The following is a 23132-nucleotide window of genomic DNA, read 5'->3' as shown; positions in this document are numbered from 1 at the left end:
ATACACCAGTGCACACAGCAGGTGGAAGTAGGTAGAGCAGCTGGAAGTCTTGGCACTGTCCCATAGCTGCAGTGTCATTGGCATTAGCAAAATGTGTTGGGAAGAGCCCTGTGCCTGTTGTGTCATGATGGATGGTTACTGGAACTTCATCAGAGACAGGCAGGGCAGTTGTGGGAGAGGAAGTGAAGTGTTGCCACCCTTCTGGGATGATGACACTGATGATGTATTCTTTAAGGACCTGAGAGGTACCTGTGCATCAGGTGCTCTTGTCCTTACAATGACTTCAACTTGCCAGATGTTAAGGGTGAATACCACACAGCTGCTATAAAACAGGTCCAGAAGAGTCCTAAAAATGGCTTGATGGTAATTTCTTGGTACAGGTTCTAGGGGAACCAATGGGGAATGGTGCTTGTAGGTTTGTTGCTTTTAAACATTGAAGTTGAAGTTTCAAATCCTTGGTGGCTGGTGGGAATTTGTCACAAAACTTCAACCCAGGATATCAATACCACCAATATCTGCCTCTGATGTCTTGGGCCAACGTAATAAAATAGGAGGCCTTACTTTTGGAGCTGTTCTCATAGCTTGCATTGAATAGGATGAGCTTGGAGTGTGACCTTTGCTTCTGAAATCCTCTGCATCCTCTGGTAGCATGTCAGAACTCAAGAGTAAGCTGGTGATTAGATTTTTAACAGATAGGAGTTTAAGTCCTTATTGAGCTGTGTGGAAGATGTAACATGGCTGTAAGCAGTGATATGACATGTAACCAGAATCAAGAGCATGGGGATCATTTTGTAACCTCTAATTCCTGAGGGAATCCCTAACACATCCTTCCAGCAAGCACAAGTCATTGCTGCTGTAAATACTAGGGTCTGCTTTGTACAAAGATTCAAGTAGTGCATAAAAGCATTCTGCAAATATATGTATTTTGTTACATTAATCAGTGTGCAAGGTCGTTGTGTGTGTGTATGTTCCATGTGTTAACAAGGTGAGGCAGAAGCCCCAAAGAAAATAGAAAATCAAGTTTATGAATTATCATTTTGAAATTAGACAGTGTCAGCCTTGAAAGTTCTTCTTGTAAATGTAAATAATGGGACTTGGTTATTGTTATCCCTAATGATTTATTCATCAAGTAGAAAAATACCTGTATTGACAGTGCAAGATAAATCCATGCTTCTTCACAAACAGGTGGCCTAACAGGAAAAAGAATCTAGTTAGTGCCAGGATAGCCTTTGACATTGCTTCCTCAAAACCCCACTTGCATGTGTGCAGAAAGAGCAGTGCAAAGCATTTCCAATCGTATTACAAGGGTTTGCAGTGCAGAGTGGTGTGGAAAGGTAATCCAGAACGGGGAGCTGGTAAAACGGGCCGGGATTCTAATGCAATGCTTCAGCATTTTTTTTTTTCTGTAGACTTGCTCCCCACTTTGAAAGACATTTCATACTAGTAGAATGTCAGTGATTTTATTCATTCTACCAAGAATATGATCACCCTTGCTGAGATCAATGTTCCACTGACTAACAGTTTCATCTTTGCTTTGTTTTTGTGTCAGTGCTATAAGCAGAACATCTGGCCTTATGGGACAAGGAAGGCATCTGGCTTCTGAGAAGAGGCAGTAGAACAACTCAGATTCTGCTGCTCTGAAAGTAATGCCTCCTGTTTAGTTCCATGGCATCTGCAACAGTTCCTCGCTGCCTTCCATCCCCCCTTCTTGGCTTTCTGTGCCCAGCGCTGAGCACAGGCCGTGCCCGCAGCCTGCCCTGGGCTGCTGTGTGCCCAGGCTCCTACCCAGCACTGAGACCTGGATTGGGCCCTCACCCTGCGGGGCAGAGCCATTCCCACTGGGGAGAGCAAGAGGGGACATGGGAGTCCCCAGGCAGACCCTCAAGTACCCACATGGAGAGGCACAGACTGTTTTTGCTTTTTTAAGAATTGCTCAGGTTTTTATTGTTATTACTTTGTGTTGTCCTTTTAAATCGGTTGTGGCCCAGTGTTGAAACAGAAGTCCCAGTGGAGCAACTGCAGTGCACCTTGGTGTTGCCCTTGAGCCCTTCTTCCCGTCCAAAGCCAAGTCCTCTGCTTCTCCAAAGGAACAGCCGCCTCTGTAGCTTCTGTGCCAGCGCCTGGAGGCCGCAGGGAGCTCGGGGCCGTCTGCTGGACTCCTCATGCTGTGGTGGTGCAGCAGCTGAGAGGACACCAGTCCCAGTCCTGCCCTCTTGTCAGGGCTCAGCTGGAGGCTGCAGGAAGCTGAAAGCCATCTGTTGGACTCCTTGTCTTGTCCTGGCGCAGCAGCTTCTAGGACAGCAGTGCCAGTCCTTCCCGTCTCCTCAGAGTTAGGGGAAGAAGAGGTGAGAGGTCTTGGGGAAGGCTGAGGATGGAGGGCGGGGAAGAAAGGGCGGCAGGGAGCAGCAGCTGGCGCAGGGGCTCTCTGGCAGATGGTGCCATTTCAACGCCAAGATGGAAATGGAGAGCCCCTGGTGCGCCGCCGATGGAGGTAGCAGCGTCGCCAGGCAGACACGATGTTGTGGTGTCTGCCCTGCCTCGATGGAGGTGGATCCACCTCCATGGGTTCCTCCTGCAGAGGGATGTCCACCTCCATGGGCTCGACGCTGCTGTCTGGTGGATCGACATCCATCGGCTCAGGTTTGCTGCTGCTCCCCTGAAGCCGCCGCTTCTTTGGTGGAGGAGGATCCATCCTCCTCCACGAGGGACAACACGGAAGGTGGGAAATGACTTTGAGTTGCTCCTCGGGCCACAAGTGTGTCACCAAGTCGCGAGTCGACTAAGGACTGATGTTCTGTTGTCAGGGTCCCTGTATTTATAGCGGTTGTCAGGGAGGTGGTTTGTGACATCAGAAAGCCGTGGCAGTGTGACCGTTAGAATGTCCCATGGTGACCAAAACATGGCTGTGTTGGGCGTGGGGAGGCAGTGGCCTGAGAGCAGCCATAGTTTTCAATGGGGATGGAGGGTGCATATAATCTGAAAGATGAATAGAAATAAAACCAGCTCACAGTAATAAACAGACAAGCCAACAAACTTTGAGGCAGTGCATGCTATTGAGATCCTTCAGTCATTTGCATGAGTTCTGGGTACAGTGAAGCACATTTGAAACATTTATATACCAGTGCACACAGCAGGTGGAAGTAGGTAGAGCAGCTGGAAGTCTTGGCAGTGTCCCATAGCTGCAGTGTCATTGGCATTAGCAAAATGTGTTGGGAAGAGCCCTGTGCCTGTTGTGTCATGATGGACGGTTACTGGAACTTCATCAGAGACAGGCAGGGCAGTTGTGGGAGAGGAAGTGAAGTGTTGCCACCCTTCTGGGATGATGACACTGATGATGTATTCTTTAAGGACCTGAGAGGTACCTGTGCATCAGGTGCTCTTGTCCTTACAATGACTTCAACTTGCCAGATGTTAAGGGTGAATATGACACTGCTGGTATAAAACAAATCCAGGAGGGTCCTAAAAATAGCTTGATGGTAATTTCTTGGTACAGGTTCTAGGGGAACCAATGGGGAACGGTGTTTGTAGGTTTGTTGTTTTTAAACATTGAAGTTGAAGTTTCAAATCCTTGGTGGCTGGTGGGAATTTGTCACAAAACTTCAACCCAGGATGTCAGTACCACCAATATCTGCCTCTGATGTCCTGGGCCAACGTAATAAAATAGGAGGCCTTACTTTTGGAGCTGTTCTCATAGCTTGCATTGAATAGGATGAGCTTGGAGTGTGACCTTTGCTTCTGAAATCCTCTGCATCCTTTGGTAGGATGTCAGAACTCAAGAGTAAGCTGGTGATTAGATTTTTAACAGATAGGAGTTTAAGTCCTTATTGAGCTGTGTGGAAGATGTAACATGGCTGTAAGGTGTGATATGACATGTAACCAGAATCAAGAGTATGGGGATCATTTTGTATCCTCTAATTCCTGAGGGAATCCCTAACACATCCTTCCAGCAAGCACAAGTCATGGCTGCTGTAAATACTAGGGTCTGCTTTGTACAAAGATTCAAGTAGTGCATAAAAGCATTCTGCAAATATATGTATTTTGTTACGTTACCTTGGCTATTTCATCATCCTGAGCAAAGTAAGTGTTTTGGCATAGATATTTGTTGACTCCAGTAATTAAACAGCTGTGGTATGAGGAGTGAATTCAAGAAATCCAAGCCCTGTCAGTGCAGCCACCTTTGACCAAGGTGCCTTGGTTCTGTTGTCTCCCCCGAATAGAACAGAATGGTTCAGTTGGCAGGGACCTACTTAAAAAGCTTCTTGGCCTCTTTAGGGATGAAACAAATTTGTGAGGGCATTGGAGTGTCTCTTGAATACTGACATGCCCAGGGCGTCAGCATCTCTGTAGGAGGCTTGTTCTAATGTTTGGCCACCCTTGTCATAATGGAATCTTTCCTTGTATCAGCTTTGTGTACTGAAAACTGTGCATTGTAGGATATAGTTCAAGAAGTTATTAGGGATAGTCTGGACTACAGTAGCTGAGAATAGAAAAATACAACATCAAATGTGTAGCTTCAGTACTACTTATGATTTATGGGAGAATGTTCACTGCAGCAGAGGCCTTTGCAAGCCGCCCTGGAGGCTGGGTGGCAAGGCCTGCCTTTCCTTGTCTTGACGTTCCCATGTCCTTCTGCATGTAATGCTCATCCACTATATGCTGAGGAAGGAAAACAATGTTTTAGAGAGTTATCTTTTCTATGAAAATCTGTTTTCGTGTTAGATATGGTTGGAAAATCAGCTCACTCTAATTCAGAAGGAGAGAAAAACTGTGTAATACATTTTCAATGGTCATGTTTGCATAATATATGCAATGCATAATCTTTCTTTCAGTTTTTTTCCTTAGGTCTTTGAGGTAAGCTTTTCTTCATGCTTTGGTGACTTCCATTGCTAAAAATGAGACAACACTTCTGGTAAAGGTTAAGAAAACCTTCAGAGCCTTATTAAGGCTTGTACCTTGACTGATCTGTAGAGCATCTTAGACGTCAAAGTAGTAAGAACATCTTCAAAAGATTGATGAGTAATTAAAATCCACGCCTTTTCAGAGCTGCAAATGCGTTGCTATACCAAAGGCTTTACATGCTACAAGCATGTCTACAATTGCCATACAACTGTGTGGTTTAATGCATGAAATCATGTCATGCAGCACATGTATGGGTTGAGAATGCAGAAATCAAGATGTACCAGGCTTTTGGAAATCATAATTGTTGTACTTCACGTGATTTAAAGGTATCTGGAGCTGTAGGCAGCGTGAATGCCGTATTTAAAGTGCTGTGCTTTCACTGACATTGTCAGAGTTTGGTACAAATCCTTAGTTGTGTGTACCCTTATGGCACTGGTACTATCTGGAATTTTAGATACTTCTGGATATTTTATTTCTAGCACCATTGCATATGACATAGAGTCATTTGGTAGTTTCCTAAATGGAAAGAAGTTAAAATCTACTATTGTATTGAGCCATATTGAAAATACTACGGAAAAAATAAGTGTGCTCATGGCCAAGAGAATTAGAGTAAGATGAGCAATATATACCCTTCAGCTCTTAACAAACTGTTTGATAGGCAAATTGTTGCATGCTGAGTCTAAGCGGTTCTGTGAGCAGGAGGAAATCATCCTCCACTGTTCTACCAAATTAGCACCCTGGATGGAGGCTGTGTGAATGCAAAATAGAAATGGAGCAAATGATCTCAGTTCTTGTTAATTCCTTTATGCCTTATTGTAAATAGAACAACTAAAATCTTGAACTGTTTAAAGTAAAAGCGTTCTGAATAGAATACGTTAGGAGGAAATTAAAACAGGATGGAATTCAGAAAGATCTCTTGGAGGAAAGTTTGCACTCAGCATACGGTATGTGTTTCACAGCGCTGTGAAATCAGACTTTCATCAAGTTATCTATGTTGAAAATGTAAACCTTCAGCCTGTTACCAGTTTTAGTGGAATATGCTGAGCCTTTGCCTTACTAGGGTGAAACATAATTGCGTGTCCTCAAAGCACAAGCTGCAAGTGGTACACATTCAAAATGGAAAGATGTGTTTTAAATGAACTGTCTGTAGGTTTGGAAATTGGATTCTTCCTTTACAGTATGAGGAGGCAAAATAGCAAAGGAAATTGTCAGGCAGCAGGACTGCTCAAATTCCATTCCTCCGGGGGCTCACATCATGGTGTTCTGAATACCAAAAGTAAGAGGAAAGACTAAACAAATGGAAAAGAGCTTGGGGTTTGTGTTTATTTATTTATTTGTTTTTAAATGTAGTTTTTATGTTTATATCACAAGCAGCAGTTGTCTGTTTTGGGTACTTTTCCTCCCCAGCTGCTGAAAATGATACGGATACAGAGCCAATCTGAGCATGGACTGTGTTTTAAGCTGTTATCATTTTTACTGCTCTTCTAGACAATGTTTTTTTAATGTAGTATATTCTCTATTCCTTTCAGTTCAGAGCTGGGAAGGGAACAGCTCTGTGCGTGTAACAACACTGGGCTCTTGACGTTTGGTTGCAGTACCTCCATGTTGTTGTGTATCGCTGGCTCAAAGATGGTAAACTTCAGGCAGTATTCCACAGTCAGCTTTTGGGTACTGGGCTCTGCATTCCAGTGCGTCTCAGTGCTTTAACAAGTAACTACAGAAGACAGTTTAAATGCTCTTAAAAAATAAAACTAAAAACTGAGTAATCTTGATTGCTTGAGAAATGCATGTGCTATCCAAACACAATACCACTGCCTTGAAAAACTGATTAGCCCGATGATCCAATAGGCTACCTGTACGTACACTGACATTTAAAGGAAAATCTAATGGGTTTCATGAGGTTGCTCACCATGCTGCATTTTGTAGATCAGCGCTCCTTGTGAATGGCAGCTGTGAGCAAGCTAAGCAAGTTATTTCAATTGAGCATCCATAAAACCTCAAGAGTAGAAACACCGTTGCATGGCTGTCAGAAATGCTGAGCTTATTTTAACAATCGTTCCCCTGGGGTATGAACTTCCTAATTTATTCTGTAAGTCTTCACCTGTGGGTAGACTGCCATCCCAGTGCCTGTGGGCAGAATAATGCATGCTGACCCTGCTGTAGCACACATAGAGTTATGCTGCTTGCAGTCAAAGTGAAAGTGGCCTCTAGAAAGGGAAGAAGTCCTAAGATCCCTCTGATATTTTTACTATGTGTTTGCCTATGTAACTGCCTATGTTTTTGGATCATGTTATAAGCGTAAGTAATGCTAATAAATACAAGTTTAAAAGTGATACGTTTTATGTTGTACATGATCACCAGAGGAAAAAAAAACTGACTTACGCATTTTGAGGCATTTTCTTATTTCTAAAATGGAGCAGAATGTGGATGCTAGAGAAATCTCCATCCCAAAATCTCTGCCAGGGTGTTGACTTGAGAGCTTCCTGCAGCTGCAATAATAGAGTTCAATATATTAAATCAGGAGGCATAGAAATAGGATTCCAGAGTACATTTCTGTAATAGAGATTAATGGGAAAACTGAAAGCCTGAAAGCTTAATTGTGTCCCCATGCTTGGAATGCTAGTTTGTTTGCATGAATTTGTGGAAATTCTAGTTAGCTCGGTGTAAGTCCTACAGAAATTGCTCATTTGTTTGCAAGGCCACGAGGAGCAATTATTTTTCAAAGATAGATAATCCTACTCAGAAAGATGCTTGTTAATAATTTGGCCCTGATCCTGATCGTGCTGAGTTCAGGAGGAGCTTTATTTGTCTGCTTCATTTAGAGCAGTATCAGAACCTGAGAAAACCGCTCAAGTATGTTTTAATTTGAGTTCTTTCTACCTAAAGTGTTTACAGCCTGTTTCAACAGCGTGCTCATGGAATGGTAAGGGGGAGCTTTGCCTATGGAAAAATCTGTTTCCTTTTGAACTCATGCCAGTACTGAAAACTTCCTTCATGTTCTAAAAATACAACTGAATTTTTCACTTTACCTCTTGGCCATCTTAAACGTTCTGCTGTAATTGCCCAGCCCTCCATTCAAGTCTCGATACTTATGTTGTTTCAAGGCTGTCTCGCACAGAGTTTTAGGTTTTTTTATCTTGCTGTTCCAATTGAAGAATTAAGAAGGGTTATGTGTAGGAAACCATGCTACTGTTTGTCCTTACACTGAAGTAAGTTTATTCAAGCGTTGCTACATTTGGTGGCATCTTTGAAGACTGAAAGTATGAACTAAGAGAGATTGTTAGGGCTGCCATGGAATAAAGCAAGTAAGTCATAGAATCATAAAAGATGACTTGGTGTCATCTGCAAACTTACTGAGAGTGCACTCAATCCTCTCATCCAGGTCATCAATAAAGATCTTAAACAGGACAGACCACAGTACTGAACCCCTGGGGAGCACCACTAGTGCCTGGTCACCAGTTGGATTTAACTCTGTTCACCACCACTCTCTGGGCCTGGTGTTCAGCCAGTTCTTTACCCAGCAAAGAGGGTACTGATGCCAGCCATGGGCTGCCATTATCCTGAGTGGTCAGGTACCCATCTGCATCCAGTAAACGATGGAGATTCTCATTAGCCCTTCCCCAAGAATAGAGAACTCTACCATTGCGGGATTGCTCTGCATAAGACAGCTCCTGGCCTCCACATCTCCATCAGTTCTTCTGTTTGTGAACACCAGGTCTAGGAGTGCACCTCCCCTGGTAGGCACTCTTACCAGCTGTGAAGTTTATCTTCCATAACTTCTAGAAGCCTCCTAGACTGTGGGTCTAGATTAATGTGCAGCGTTATATTTCCAGTATTTATCAGGGGAAGTTAAAGTCCTCAATGAGAACAAGGGCTGGCAATCATACAGCCTGTGCCAGCTGTTCACAGAAATGCCTTGTCTGTCTCTTCATCCCGATTAGGTTGTCTTTAACAGACCCCCACCTGGATGTTCGCCCTGTTGGTCTTCTCCTGAATCCTTACCCACTCAGATTCAATCTTATCATTGCTGTCCCTTTGAAGATAAAAATAACATTCCACTTTAAAAAATAATTAAATAATAAAAAGAGCCTATTAAGAATAACTTTGAGGTCTAGTACAGACACTTGAAATTGGGGTAGAAAGATAATTTCAGACTAAGGTAATAAGAGATTCTAAGTTTATTTAAATCTCCTGGCTGCGGGAATTGAGGACTGATGAGTCAGCTAGAATCAGAATATCAGTAATTGGGTTCTTTTTTAGGTACAGAAATCTACACTTCAGGTAACCTAACTGATTACTTTGCACTAGCATTATTTTTTTTTTTCTCTTGGGAGGTGTGGGGGGAGGTTTTTTTTCCTTCTTTGATTCTTGGTCAAACAACCACTTGTGGTTTTAGTAACAAACAAGAAAACTTCATAATTCTCTGAGGAATTTTTTAGGGGAAGGACTTGATTTGCTAATGTGCTTTTTCACAGCTGCTTAATTGGCTACTGAAGAGAAGAGCCAGGAGTCTCTTTCTTTAACATAAAGAAAAAGAGATGATCCTAGAAAGCTTGGAGGTAAAAACGATTAAAACAATAACAAATAGATGAATCCACTTAGGTGAATCCAGCATGACAGACTAACCAGCAGAGCACTATGACGTTCTAATTTACAGAAATTTCTTCAATGCCAGTGTAATAATGGATTAAAAACTGGATTTACCAGGGATTTCAAAGCTTTTGAAATACCTCCCGAGAGTTTATTAAATAAAGTAATCCTCATGGGAGGGTTAAAATTCTGTTTGGGATTTGAAGGCTACTGAAGATAGAAAATAGTCAAATGTGGCAGAAGGTTAACAAAGGATTGCCCAAATGACTTTCCTAATAGCATATTAAACTGCATTCTGTAAGAGGAAGCGAACAATTAAATAAGTAGCATGGCACTGACTGCAAAATTCGTTGAGAACTGTGAGGAACTTGAGCTGAAGGAAGAGCTGTCATACTTGGGTGTTTAGAGGCTCTGAGGATTTCTCAGCAAAGTTATGAACTATTTATGTCACATTCTGAACATCTCTGTTTGTGTACATTTAACCCTTCTGTCACTTCTAGCTCCATGTGTTTAACCAAAGTGCCAGGACTTGGTGCAGTGTTTGTTATGTGGTTGCTAAATAATGCTCTTCATTTAAGTGGGGTCCCGGTGGCGTCAATTCATGGCTACATTAACCAGTTATTTTGGTGTGGCTGGTACAACATTTGAGTTACCTTCTGGGGATAAAGGTGGATTTAGGTTATGTCAAAGAACTTAGCAGGTAAAATATTGGAAGTTTTCACCCAAAAAGTGGTATAAACTCAGTCTGTATCACCTGCGGAGCTTGGAATGGATGTTGCACAGCCATGTTTCTCAGCAGGGAAGAGCATGGCCAGAAAATGTGATTCAGTTAATGCTATTAATTTCTAATCAAAATCTAACATTGTGTGTATAACGCTATTAGGTTCTAAATGAACTGCAGTCCACAGGGCATAAATGTATACACACTTTTGGGCAATTTAGTAAAAATAAATAAATTCACACAGGCGTCCAACTGGGCTCCAAAAACCACATGTGAATAATAGCCTCTGTGGATGTTAATAATCTTGTTGCTGCTTACTATCAAAAAGACCATGAAGTGAGTCATGATCAACTATTGCAAACTATGCACATTGAGTGTGCTGAGCGTACTTGTTTGACTAAAGCACAGGGATGTGTCCTGTGGCTCAAAGGCAGCTTCTTTTAAGCTACTCAAAGAAAAGCTTTGTTATTGAGTACAGCTGTCAAGTTGAGTAAAAATGTTTGTCAGTATTCAGTAACTATTGGGCTTTTACTTAGGCTTCTGTGTAGTGATTGATCCAGTTCAGTAATCGTTAATTGCAACTGCATGGTTTGGGACTTTTTATGAGCACAAATATTGCCTTGTGTTCTGAGCCAGCCACCTATTCATCCTGTTACTGAGAAATGTCTTCTGCTTGGATTAAACTAGTATTTTATTGTGGAGAGTTTAAACCTTCTCTGAATGGTAGTGTTAGTCAAGGCAGTATTTCATTTTCTCTTCCTGAGGCATAAATAATGTTCAGCTAGAAAATGACCACCCTAAGAGGATAACATGCTTGGAAATGAGGATGGTGACTCTTCTGCTTAGGTTGCTGTAATTGTACCAGGGGTTATGATAGGCAAACAAACATTGCCTGTTTAAAAGAAAAAATCTGGTTTAATTTAGTTCCCATGGGAATGAGCAAATCACAGTGATCACAGCTGGTAAAGGTGTGGGCTGAAATGACTGAGGCTCCTTTTTGCTGTGCCAATACGCCTCCACAGTGGCCTGCATGAACCTCTGCTTTTGCAGTTTAGAGCTGCTCCTTTTGAGAAATTCTTGCTCTGCCATACAGTGTGGTGACTTGTGAGATGGGCTTCATTATTTTCTGAATTCTCTCTGCCAAACTCCATCGTTGGCTGCACTGCAGTAAACCCAGAATAGCATCACTGACTTAACAGCAATTAACACTTTCTGTTAAAACCAAGCTCCGTGAAGTTGGGAGTTTGTTACAAAAATAACTCACCAGCCAACCTTTGTCATATTCTGAGTTGAGAGTTGTGGTGCTGATCTCTTAAGTGTGTAAATAAGTGACCATATGGTCAGAACTCTGTTACGTAAAAACAAACTCCTTAAGAAACAATTCCTCTTCAGACATTGTTTGCTGCAGTTGCCTTTTGGCATTGCATTTAATATGTGTTTTCTGTCACAAATACAGACGGTAATAATCTCTCCGCGGTTGCCTGGTGAATGTTACATAGACAGACATATGGAAGTTTTACACAAGTTGCAGAGGCCGTAAAAGTTGGCCAGCAATGGAGCTGCATGCCTGCTAATGAGGTATTTGGTTCTGGCTGGCGTACAACACACTTCTTATGCTTTGGAATGACATAATAAATTATTTAGCCATTTGTCTTTAATGATTAAGCAAAGATAGAATCCAGTGTATTGAAAATAAGACTGTGCTTGGATTACTTGGAATCTAGTACCTTCTAATAGACTAATAGTTTTGCTAAAATACTTCTGGTAGCCCTCATGCCAACTCCAAAGGTTATTCCAAAGTTCCTTTTGGAAAATACACAAGTGTTGAGGTCCAACTTGCATGGCCATTTAGAATTTTTATGAATTGCAACAGCAAGAAAGCCAGGAGTCTATGAACATGTGCTCCAGATGGCTGTCTTATGGGGCACTGGAAACAGGCAGTGGGTTTTGTCTGATGCAGAGTTAGGTGCTGTGGAGCATCTGAGAACCTTGAGCTCCAGCAGCAGGGTAAGTGTCTGGTGGTGTTCCATCTCAGTGGCCTTAGATGAGTGAAAGTAAAGTAAACTAAACCAAGCCGTTCTGTGAACCTTGAGCCATCCATCCGCGCACCTCTCAAATGAGGCTGCATCTAACAGATGTCTGCTGCATACTTGAAGAATGAGGCATAACGGAGTTTGCAGTCATCTTTTAGAACGTGTGTAGAGGAGAGAAAAAATGTGTTCAGAAGCAAACCAGAAATGAGAAATACTGTAAATACAAAGTAAAAGTAGAGAATAAAAGTGTATTCTAAAGAGGGGCTGTTGTTTTTGAATGACTTTGACTGGTCTGACATTGTATCTGAACAGTGCAGGATAGTTGCTCTGTGCGGGTAGTTACAAGTTGTTATATCATGTCTGTTGGCCGTTACTTGTATATGAAACATTCAGACAAAACAGCTTTCAAAGCCAGAAAGAAATTATGTTCCTGATTTAGTGCATACTGTGTCTGTTCAGGCGTATCAAAGCCTGTTGCCATTGGCTGTCCCAGTCCAGAGGGGCAGCAGAGCTTCCCTTTGCCTTGCTGCCCTTCCTCCAATAAGAGCTGATGTAGCATTAGCTGTAATGTACTCATTTAATTCTTTAATGACTTGTAATCAACAACTGAAAACATGCTTTCCTTGAGCCTTGGTTGGAGAGACCTTTATTTTTAGCCATTGAGTTGTAATGAGATGGGGAATTTTATTTTTAAAGTAAGTTCCATATTTGTAAGCAAAGCTATGAGGTGCACGTTCTAAACAGCAATTACTTGTTCAGAAAAATCTGTACTGACTGCTACCTCTGAACTCATTTGTTGTTGGCATTTCCTCACGAGAGCGTTCTTTAGCATCTGTCTGTAAATTATGCTCATTACACAAGCATTTGCATGCCTGGAACCTAAATAAATGGTCAGTGTGTTTTCAGAGAGTGGGTCCGGGGGTTCTACACTGAAATGCTGCGTTTCCCATGAGTGAGAGAAGCACTTGGCAGCAGCCAGTTGGCCATGGGTTAAATCAGGTGAAGAAGATATTTAGTATTCTGCTGAACTCTGAGCCTTCTTGGAACTACATTTGCAAGAGGCTTTGAGGCTTACTAATGTCCCTACAACTCATTCCTGTGGGCCTCTCTTTCAAGGCTGAGCTGTAATAAAGCTCTTGAGTGCTGAGAACAAGATTTGCAATGTCTTTAAACATAGATATTATGCTGAGTTACGGCTATTCCCTCTATTTTGCTTATTTGCTCATTTAATAACCTATGCCTTATTAAGTGTTTAAATCAGTTCTCTACATTTTACCGAAGTGTTAAGGTAGTAATTGATAGGATGAATAGTAATCAAACTACTGGAACTGAAAATCAACAATAACTCCTCATGGTTTTAGTGTATATTTTCATGCGATTTAAAAAATGATGATGCAAACAAGAAGGTATAATTAAAATCAAAGAGACTTCTGATCTTTTGATTGTAGAGACACGTGTTTATTATTACAAGATTCATTTATCTGATAAACTGGGGTAACTTCATTGCTAATGGATCCTTTTTTTGCAGTACTGCAAAGCAATTCATACTGTATTTATAAATAATGGAATAAGGACAGTCTCAAAGCATGCTACAGCAGTGACCTTAGCAACAATGAATGAAGGCAGTGAATCCATTAAAAAGTTGTTCGCCATTGAGATTTATAGAATAGTTTGTGATTCCACAGCACTGTTTGCTTCTCAGGAACAGGCTGATGGCTGTGACAGTCACTCTTTCAATAAATAAACATTTACAAAACATGGAAAGACAATTCTGAAGATGACTGTGGAGCATTGCGGTACGCAGAGCATTTGTAAGGTACATGTAACACATGAGCGATGGCTTTCATCTGGGGTCTGATACCAAGGATTTTTGCTTTGTAAATTAAAATTTGAGGGAAAGAGGTGATTGGAGCACAGATGTTATTCCAGCAAACACCAGCTGCCGGTGTTCTTCCTCTGGTTGATGATGGAAGCAACTTGCTTGTGAGGCTTGAGTGGTAAGCAATAGCACTGGACAGCATTGTGCACCTTCAAGTGTGAAATTTTATCATGAGTCTTTGTGATAAATCATCCCTATTACAGACCAGGGCTGTTAGATGGCACTGCTTTCAGGATTCATCTGATGGAGGCTTAGATCGAGGTTCTTTGGTTATCAGAGTTGTAGTTAAGTATCACTACTGTGTTTGTGCTCCATACAGATGTTAGTTAACCTCTAAGTGCTGATCTTCCACTGCATCTAGCAGTAGTTTGGGTACAGGTATACCTGCATTGAGTGCATAGCTGCTTGGGACTGCTCTGGGCTGGTGGTGAGGCCACAAAGTCCCTCTGCTAATAAGAGACTCTGCTTCAGAAGGGTCAGTGAGGCGACAGTGCCACAATCTTCACATCCTTTCAATGAGTACAGCAAATATTTGTAGTCGCTGAAGTAATATGTAATCAGTCTTGTTTCCAGAGAAGATTTATCTTATAAAAACCCTCAGCAACATAATTCTTTTCACGACATAAATATCCAGAAGAAAACGTCTTTACAAATAAAGGCTGTCTCTTTAAAAAATATTTTCCTATTATCCAACAGTTTCCCAAGTGAATGAATTGTCCTCATGAATTATATGGGACTGAACTTGCAGTTTATATTCCTGTTTATCTGTGAATCAAGCTCTTTCTTATTCCATGGCAGATTAATTCAGTGTGGCCCACATTTGAGAGATAAAACCCACGGGTCTGATTTTGTCCTAATATTTGAAGAAGGGATAGCAGCTATGAGATACGCCTTGTTTAATTCTGAGTTTGTACAAGCGCTGCTCGCTGTGGTTCATCAGTCAGGAGAAGAGATTTCTGAGCCTTCTTCAGCTGTTATTACATGTAGCTGAGAAGGGCAGGGGTAGAAAAATGAGGAAAGTACAATGGTAACTTTTTGTGAAGAAGAACTGTGAATTTCATGGTTTTAACTTTAAGCAATTATATGGAAATACTTTCTTTCTTTTTTGGTTTTGTAAGATGTGAAGTTACCAGAGCTCTCTTGGTCCTGTAATTCAACTGCAGAAGAAGTGCTATGAAACTACGGAGACCAGAGTCAGGACAAAGCTTCATGTGTTTCCAGGTCAGGGTGTTGTTATGGTCTGGGCTGGTGGTGGTAGCTGTGGAGGTGTGCACTGGTTGGCTGGCAGTAATTGGTGGCATCTCTAGTTTGGCATCAAACTATGGGAACAGTTGATACAGTCAAGGGTAGGACCACCATCCAGAGGGGTAGAGGCAGGCTGGAAGAAATACTGTGAATGTGGACGTAGACTAGTCAGGTAGAGGGCAGCCTGAATATAAGTCATCAGCATGTTCTGACTGCTGATGCCATCCTGGGCTGTATTAACAGGGACCTAGCCAGCAGACAAATAGAAGTGGTCCTTCCTTGCTTGCCACTCATTAGATTGCCTTTAGCCTATTGTGTCCAATTTCGGGTGCCCCAACATCACAGACTCTGATGAAAGGGAGGGAGGAAAGTGAAGGCCACCGAGTGAGTGGTCAGGGCAGGAGCCAGCACCCTGGGACAAGAGGTTGAGGAGTGATGACATTGTTCAGGCTCAGGCAGGAAAGATTTGGGGGGGTCCTGGGAGCAACACCTCAGTGCCTCCAGGATGGGGTAGAGTCATTACTGCACTGAGTGGCTGGAGGGTGAGAGACAAGGGGTATGGGCTGAAATGAGAGGTTATAGGGGTGACAAAAAAACAACCTGAGGGCAGCCAAGTACTGGAGCAGGTTATCCAGAGGGACTGGACCATCTGGGAGGCTTTAGAGAGTCAGTGGGGAGAAGAGATGACCCTGCTCTAAGCACAGAAATGGACTAAATATGATGCCTTAGATATTACCTGAGGCCCCTTCTGACTGAAATTATTTCAGGTTGCTTCATTCCATGCTAACAGGGTCAGGTGTCAGGCCCTTCCTTTTTGAGGGTAGAGTTGTTCTTTGGTAACCAGAAGCACTGTGTCTGAAAAAAAAAAGTGCCTGTGCTGTGATGGAGCTGCTGGAAAAGCAGATTGATGTACTGGGAGAAAGAGTTTGCTGTTTCAAAGAAAGTTCTGTACTTTCTGATTTGGGTTCTCAGGGTTTCCGAAGGCTGTTTTTGCAGTTGAGCATTTTGACAGTTTTCTTTTCAAGTTTACATTCAGTCTTTAATGGTTGCTGTAATTTTACTTTTAAACAGCGCAGTTCTTCAAAGGCAGCAGTGAAAGAGCATCAGCTGAGGTCTGTCTGGTGATCATGAGGGGTTCTCAGTGGCTCATTTCTTCAGCTGTCATTTGTCAGAACACACTCATGTAATCTTAATGAACAATGTGCAAAGCCATTAAAAACTCAATTACGGCTTTCTTTTTTACTGCAGACGTGAGAAAATGCAATCATAAAGTGCTGATGTGTAAACACAATAGCCACCATCTGCTACAGAGCAGCATTTCAGCTCAAAAAGAGGGTATATGTTGCAGATGCATCAATAATAGGAAGCTTATCAAGGCATCATTATGCACCAAGCAGGGGAAAAATTGAAATTTATGGCCAGCTAGAGAGCTCTTCATGGTTTAATTCCCCAATTTTCGGTGGTATGTTTAATAACTATAAGAGAGTGCCTTTTTATGTTCACTGTCATTTGAATGGATTTTTAAAAATGAATTTATTTACCATCTTTTCTCCATGCTTTTGACTGATCTGAACGCAGCACATTTGGTTTTAGTTATTCAGGAAGGTGGCAAAGCCAGCAAGATATTAACTGATGTAACCTGTTGGTTCAAGAGCACTAAATTTAATTGACCTCATATTCAGCTCCTTTAATGAGCATTTACTTCTGTGTCCAATAGAAACAGAACAACCCAACAACTTTCACACAGCAGAGATCATTTCTTCTCTTCAAACTTTCCCATTTCAGTGTCTATTTGATGACATTTGAACTTTCCAGATGGAGGTAAACAAAAACAGCACTCAGTGTTTTTTTCTGCTCTCATTACTGTTCAAAGTCAGTCCAAATCAGAGTTTCTTCAAGGAATCTTTTGTTTTATACACATTCATGCCTGGAGAAATTTAAATAGGTTTTCAGTCATTCATTGATCAATAATTTCTGTTTGTGACACGTTAATGCATTCCCTAGTTCTTTATATGAGTGAGAAATGTGACAAATGGCTTGTTGGTGCCAGACCCGCTTGTACCTCTTTTATTTGCACATACAGGCCTATAAATTCAAAAGAAGTCCCATCAGCTTCAATTCTGCGCTCATGTTAAAGAAGTCTGTCAGGCTCTGAATCGCAATGTGTCAGTTTTTATTACAGCTAATAAGGCAAAACACGCTTGTCCTTAAAAGGCTGTTCTGAACTCTGTTTGTTTGTTTACTTATTGCTGATCTCAGAGCTACTGGTAAGCAATGCGTCCTGCCCAGAAAAGCTTTAGTGGCATGGACAGGTAGTCAGTGCATCCCAGCTGCTGGTCCAGGAGCACACAGAGCAACCTTTGGAAGGTCCTTGAGGGTAGGGGATGGGTTATGCATTCAGGTTCACAGTGCAAGAAGGGAAATGAGAATCACATACAGCTAGGTTTGTTTGGAGGGTAATTTGTGGTAGAGGGTATAAATTATTCACAGCAGTGAGATTTTGTGAGATAGCAACGTTCTTGTACCCACTGTCAGTCATGGCATGGGTGAAGTTTAATAATATCCCCTCCTAAGGGCAGGCTTGGGGTGTTGAGCACCAACTTGACCTGGCAGGAAAAGACCTTCCTGAGGCAGCTGCTATTTGAGGTCTCTGTGGAAGTAAGAGCAGGTAGAGACACCAGATGGCACAGTTAAAGATGGGAGCAGCACCAGTAGTGGAATTTTTTTTTATCTTTTTCACAATCATGTAAAACAGTCTCTCCCCTCTGGACTTTACTGGAGACAGTTATGATCTTAGAGCCTTTTCTCTTGTATTTCTAGGCATGCTATGGGGTGTGGGTTTTTGTTTCTAAGGCATCCAGAAATGAGAACCAAGGCTGTGAATAACATGCAAATGGCAATGATTTTTTTTTTTTTTTTTTTTTTTTTGGTAAGGCTATTCTTCCCATAACGAAGGCTGATTATTTTATTAAGTGTTTTTTTGCTTGATGGATATTTCACTCACTCACGTTGTGTCAGTCTCTATGTACAGGCTCTATACTCCAGAGTTATTGTACAAAAGGCCATTGTCGTTCTGCAAATAGGGTATGATTCATTTTTGGTGGGTGTCAAAAACTAAAATTGTAATTATTGCTTTGAACTTTTACTAAAAGCTGATGTTTTTCTCCCAGAGGAATGCTCCTTATTTTCATACGTGAATCTGTAAAAGTGAAATCCTCCTTAAGTCTTTCTATCATTGAAACGCCTGCCTGATGTAGTACAGTTCAGGACCCTGTTGTGCTGGGCACTGTATAGCTTCAGAGCAGATCTTTAGGGCAGGGATCCATCTACTATCCAAATAGATAAGGATTTCCAAATAGGGAAAGGATGAGGAAGACACCCAGAAGTGAAATGATGTGTGCTAAGATCTGATCAAAGATGGAACAGAAATGAATGACCTCTTCTTTACTGAATGTTTGCTTTGGCTGTAGCATCACCCCTGTATCTTACCTGTTGGAAACTGTGCTTCCTGGTCATAAATTATCCCAGGTGATACAGTCTGAGCCCAAATCTCAGATTGCCACTATTTTAGTTTATTTGGGTGGACCAGAAGATTACTGCAGCACTCAGTGAGAAACTAACTGACGAAGGGGGTTTTGAGTTTGACTGAGAGCAGGAGTGAATCAACAGAGAATGTTTATCAGTCTCACCTTACAGACTTTGATTATTAGAGAAAAAATTGAAGGCTTGGATTCAGCTTTTCTGTTTCTTGAGCTCTTTACTGTGAATTTGGAATCTCTGGATTGGGGGCCATTGGGATTTTTAACCTATCCAAATGAAAGATCGGATCGCTAGAGAGCACCTTACTGTAGCTTTTTTGCTTGTACCGCCTCATCCCCAGCTGTGCCTGCACTGTGCTCGAGTTTTCCAAGGTCTCAGGAGCGTGTGTGATTTCTTGTGAAAGATGCACTTTCTTCTGCATCCGTGCTTTGCAGTCCTTTACAAAATGTATACACATATCACATAAACAGAAACAAACCAACAAACCACCAAAAGCAGTTTTGTGTGAGGAAGTGGCTGGTATCTGGTGGCTTAAAAGAAAATAAAATAGAATATGTATGGCTGTCCACTGGACAAAACTGATCAGAATGTTTATCTGGCTCATCTGAGTGTCTGTCAAACTGCTGTGGCACGGAATTGGGGAAGTCAATAGGTTAGAAGTGAGGCAAGGCTTTTCAAACACAGTGTGCTATGAACTGCAAGAGGCCAGTAGAGAAATACATTTGTAGCATGACTTGGCAGCTGCAGCAGGACTCTGAATGTCAAGAAGGCTGCATTTGATTAAAAATTATTATGCCTAGCTGCTGACACATAGATTTTTTTTTCCCCCGGATCTTGGTATTTTCTTCAGCTTTTTCTGTGAGTGTCTGCACACACATAAAGCAGATCCCTTAAACAGAATTGAATCAAATAACTCTCATAATGTTTTTTCTTATTGCTAACATTTGTCACCTTGATGCATCTGTAAAGAGATGAGTTGAGACACAATGTGCTGTAAAATAACTGCTTGATGAATCAAAACATGAGTTCAACATCCAGTGCCATGCTTAATATGATGCAAGCTTCAGGGTTAACAAACTCATAAATTGCCTTAGTATAGATTTCTCTCCTAAAATTCAGCCGGTCCTTCCCTCCTAGAAGTGTAATTGTCCTTGTTGCTGTATTGCTAGTTGAGATGTTGCTCTTGTGCTAACAAGCCTAATTCATCTAGGCTCTGTACACTGGGTTTTCTTAACACCTTGCTGCTTTCCAAAGCTTGTACCACCAAGATACAGTGTTCCCGGGTACAGATTGGCACTAATGTGGTAGAGACCATGCAGGCAAATGCCAGCTGAGAATGTGATCTTTTATAGCATTCTTTTGTGTTGAATGTGCCTTTGGGAAAGTAGGTATTTGGGGCTGTACGCTGTAGGAGAGCCCTGTGGCTTCTTGGAAGGTAAATATGACTTTGTTTAGGGTGACTCTTTTATTGCAGTGTTATAAAACAATAAAAGCAAAGTTGTATTTATAATTTCTAAGTTATCTAATTAAGGCGGTTATAGCTGGCCATGAATCTATTTGTATTTATACCCTGTAATTTAGATCTCCTTTCTTTTCTGTTACCTAACAACTAGCATAAAATAGCTAGTTTGAGTTCTTAGAAGGAACTGTTTTGTTTGCTGGCTTCTAAAGGAATCATTGACTTTTCTAGGGAATCTGCTTTAACTGAAAGAGCTCAGCAGATGTTTAGTATTCATTCTTTTTTCCCTTGTCTGTGTACAGGCTCCTTCATGATGGTGAACAGCTCTGGACGGGCATCCGGGCAGAAAGCTCACTTACTTTTGCCCACGTTGAAGGAAAATGACACACATTGCATCGTTTTCCATTATTACTTGTCCAGCAGAGATCGTTCGAGTCCTGGCTCTCTGAATGTCTACGTGAAAGTGAACGGAGGACCACAGGGCAATCCCATATGGAATGTCTCAGGGGTTGTAACAGAAGGATGGGTGAAGGCAGAGCTTGCCATCAGTACTTTCTGGCCGCATTTTTATCAGGTATGAGTTCACAATATTTCTCTGTCTGTTTCCATTGAGTGTCTGGCTGGGTGTGAGCTATGAGCTGTTGTTAGCAATAAGTCTTCTGAAAATTAAATACAGCTTTTTTTCCCCGCATTTTTTTTTTTTTTTTTTTTGCATCAGATAGAGTTTTCATATGACAGTTTTATAGCAAGAGATGATAGAGACATCTTGACTTAATTCTTCTCACCCTTTTTCTTTACATATGTTCTCAGGTCACAGAGGAAAAGCTGGGCAGGTGAAGTAAATTATTGGAAAGTTAGAACCCACTTATGTATCATGAAATATGCATGTAAACGGACTTGGATTGGCACTTCCCATGCACACAATGGACTCATATACTCCTTGTTAAGCAGTGAAGACATGAGAACTCTTATCTTCTGATTTTTATCGTTTTACATTCAAGGGAAAAAAAACAGTGCCTGGGAGGTAATTGCACCCTACACCTTGCAGGAAAAGGAGAAATACATATTATAGTGTAAGAAAAAAGAGCATGAGTGAGATGGGAATTACAGTAAAAGAAACTATGAAAAGGCATTGAATGCTCTACGGATAGAAAACAGTAGGAAGAAAAGCTTTTTTTTTTTTTTTTTAAATAACTGGGTAGTAGGTCTGTAAAATCTGAGCTAAAGTAGAACACTTTAATGTTCTGCCTCCAAAAAGGAGCCAAGGATTTCAGCAGAATAGATAAGAGCACACTGTACAGGGTGAAGGGGAATATGGGATAAAGAGATGCAAATGCACTGGAAGTGGTGTTTTAAGGGCTGTGCACAACTTGTCACTCGCTCTGAAATCATATTAAAGTGATCGATACTACTTTCATATTAACATCAACCAGAATCTGCTTCGTAGTAGGTGCTGTACAGAGAGAACAGAAATGATCTTTCACCCAGGTAATCAGTGCTTGAAAAACCTGGAAAAGACAGTCTGATCTCAAACTACGAGATCCAACTGTTAGATATACCAATACCAGACTTCCTGAACCTCATTACATCTTTTGCAAGTTTTTTTAGAGGTCAGGTTTGCTTTTCCCGAGGAAGAAAATCCTTTAAATCAAAGAAGAATTTTGCACCGCTGTGCAAAAACGAAGAGCCTAAAGGCAGCAGTGACTGCCTGGGAGTGGTTCCTGCCCAGAAAATGCAAATGTTCTCTCTCTTTTTCTCTCCCTCTCCTGAGCCTCACCTTTATGATGGATAAAGTTCTAATTTCCCTCTGCTAAAGTATGGCTCTTAAAATGTTGTCAGGGATCTGATAGTCTGCTCTGTCCTTGGTCCCTAATTTTGTCCATTGGTTTCTGCAATCTAGTGACTCTCTATGTTTAAGGAAGAAAAGAAAAAAAGAAAGAAAACTTTAAGCTCTCAAAAGTGGGGGGGAAATGCAATCATGGAATTTTATCAAAATTACTGTTGGTTACATCGTAACACTTGTGGCTGAAGGAGTCCAGAGGTGGCATGGTGATAAAAGCTTCTGTGTACCGATGCCTGGGGAACGTCTCATTGACACTCACAATCCAGATTATGCTGTGAGAGTGTTGTTTGTCAACTTTAAATCAAAACTGCACGCCCGGAGAACAGTTTGTGCAGAAGAGGCCTGAATGGATATTCTGTATTTCAAAAGTACAAGGTAACACAGGGGGGAAAAAAGTATTTCTCCTAAATAATGAAATCTACGTCAAGAAAAATGTTTATTTTCTTAATACCCAACAATTACACCATCAGTAATTGCTGTGTGCATTGAGAAATCTGAAGCCAACTGCCCAGGATGCAAGGTATTGACAAGTGCCCAGAGCTTTGGAGGTGTGAGTAGCAGCAAACCAGTGCTAGGCCTATTGCCAGAGGGTCGTGGTTTGGGTCTGGCAATTCTGCACAAGGGTTGTATGAGTCACCTACATCCAGAAGCACTCTGCTGAGGTATTAATGTGATGGTGGTAGAGGTTTATCAGCTCTGCCCATGAGTTAGTTGTGCCTGGATTCCCAGTCTGCGAGCGTTTGTAGTGTAGTGAGAAAAATCTATAATAGCTCTAGAAGAAAGGTAAGACGTGTGCTCTTGAATTACTGCATGCCACGAGGATTAACTTAGTCCCAGAATGCACTGAGCACAGCACTACAGTCTGCCAGGAAGGGGTGTTTTGATGTACTGATCCTGTGTACTGTATTGATCCATGCCTGAAG

General features: G+C 41.6%; 1 protein-coding gene and 1 pseudogene across 1 annotated transcript in view; one reads left to right on the top strand and one right to left on the bottom strand.

Moving 5' to 3' along the window:
• The window catches only part of LOC146756728 (receptor-type tyrosine-protein phosphatase T-like), a 164237-nt gene that overhangs the window by 97434 nt on the left and 43671 nt on the right, over window positions 1-23132 (top strand). Inside the window, exon 3 of the mRNA XM_085524153.1 lies at window positions 20669-20940. Coding sequence (XP_085380279.1) covers window positions 20669-20940 — 272 coding nt within the window. The remainder of the gene's footprint in view (window positions 1-20668; window positions 20941-23132) is intronic.
• On the bottom strand, window positions 1929-3422 carry LOC146756729 (uncharacterized; annotated as a pseudogene).

Source organism: Coturnix japonica, chromosome 26, assembly GCF_054131305.1.
Source record: "Coturnix japonica strain WE chromosome 26, WE-NBRP24, whole genome shotgun sequence".
Taxonomy (NCBI): Eukaryota; Metazoa; Chordata; class Aves; order Galliformes; family Phasianidae; genus Coturnix; species Coturnix japonica.
This window is presented reverse-complemented; position numbering and strand designations above follow the sequence as displayed.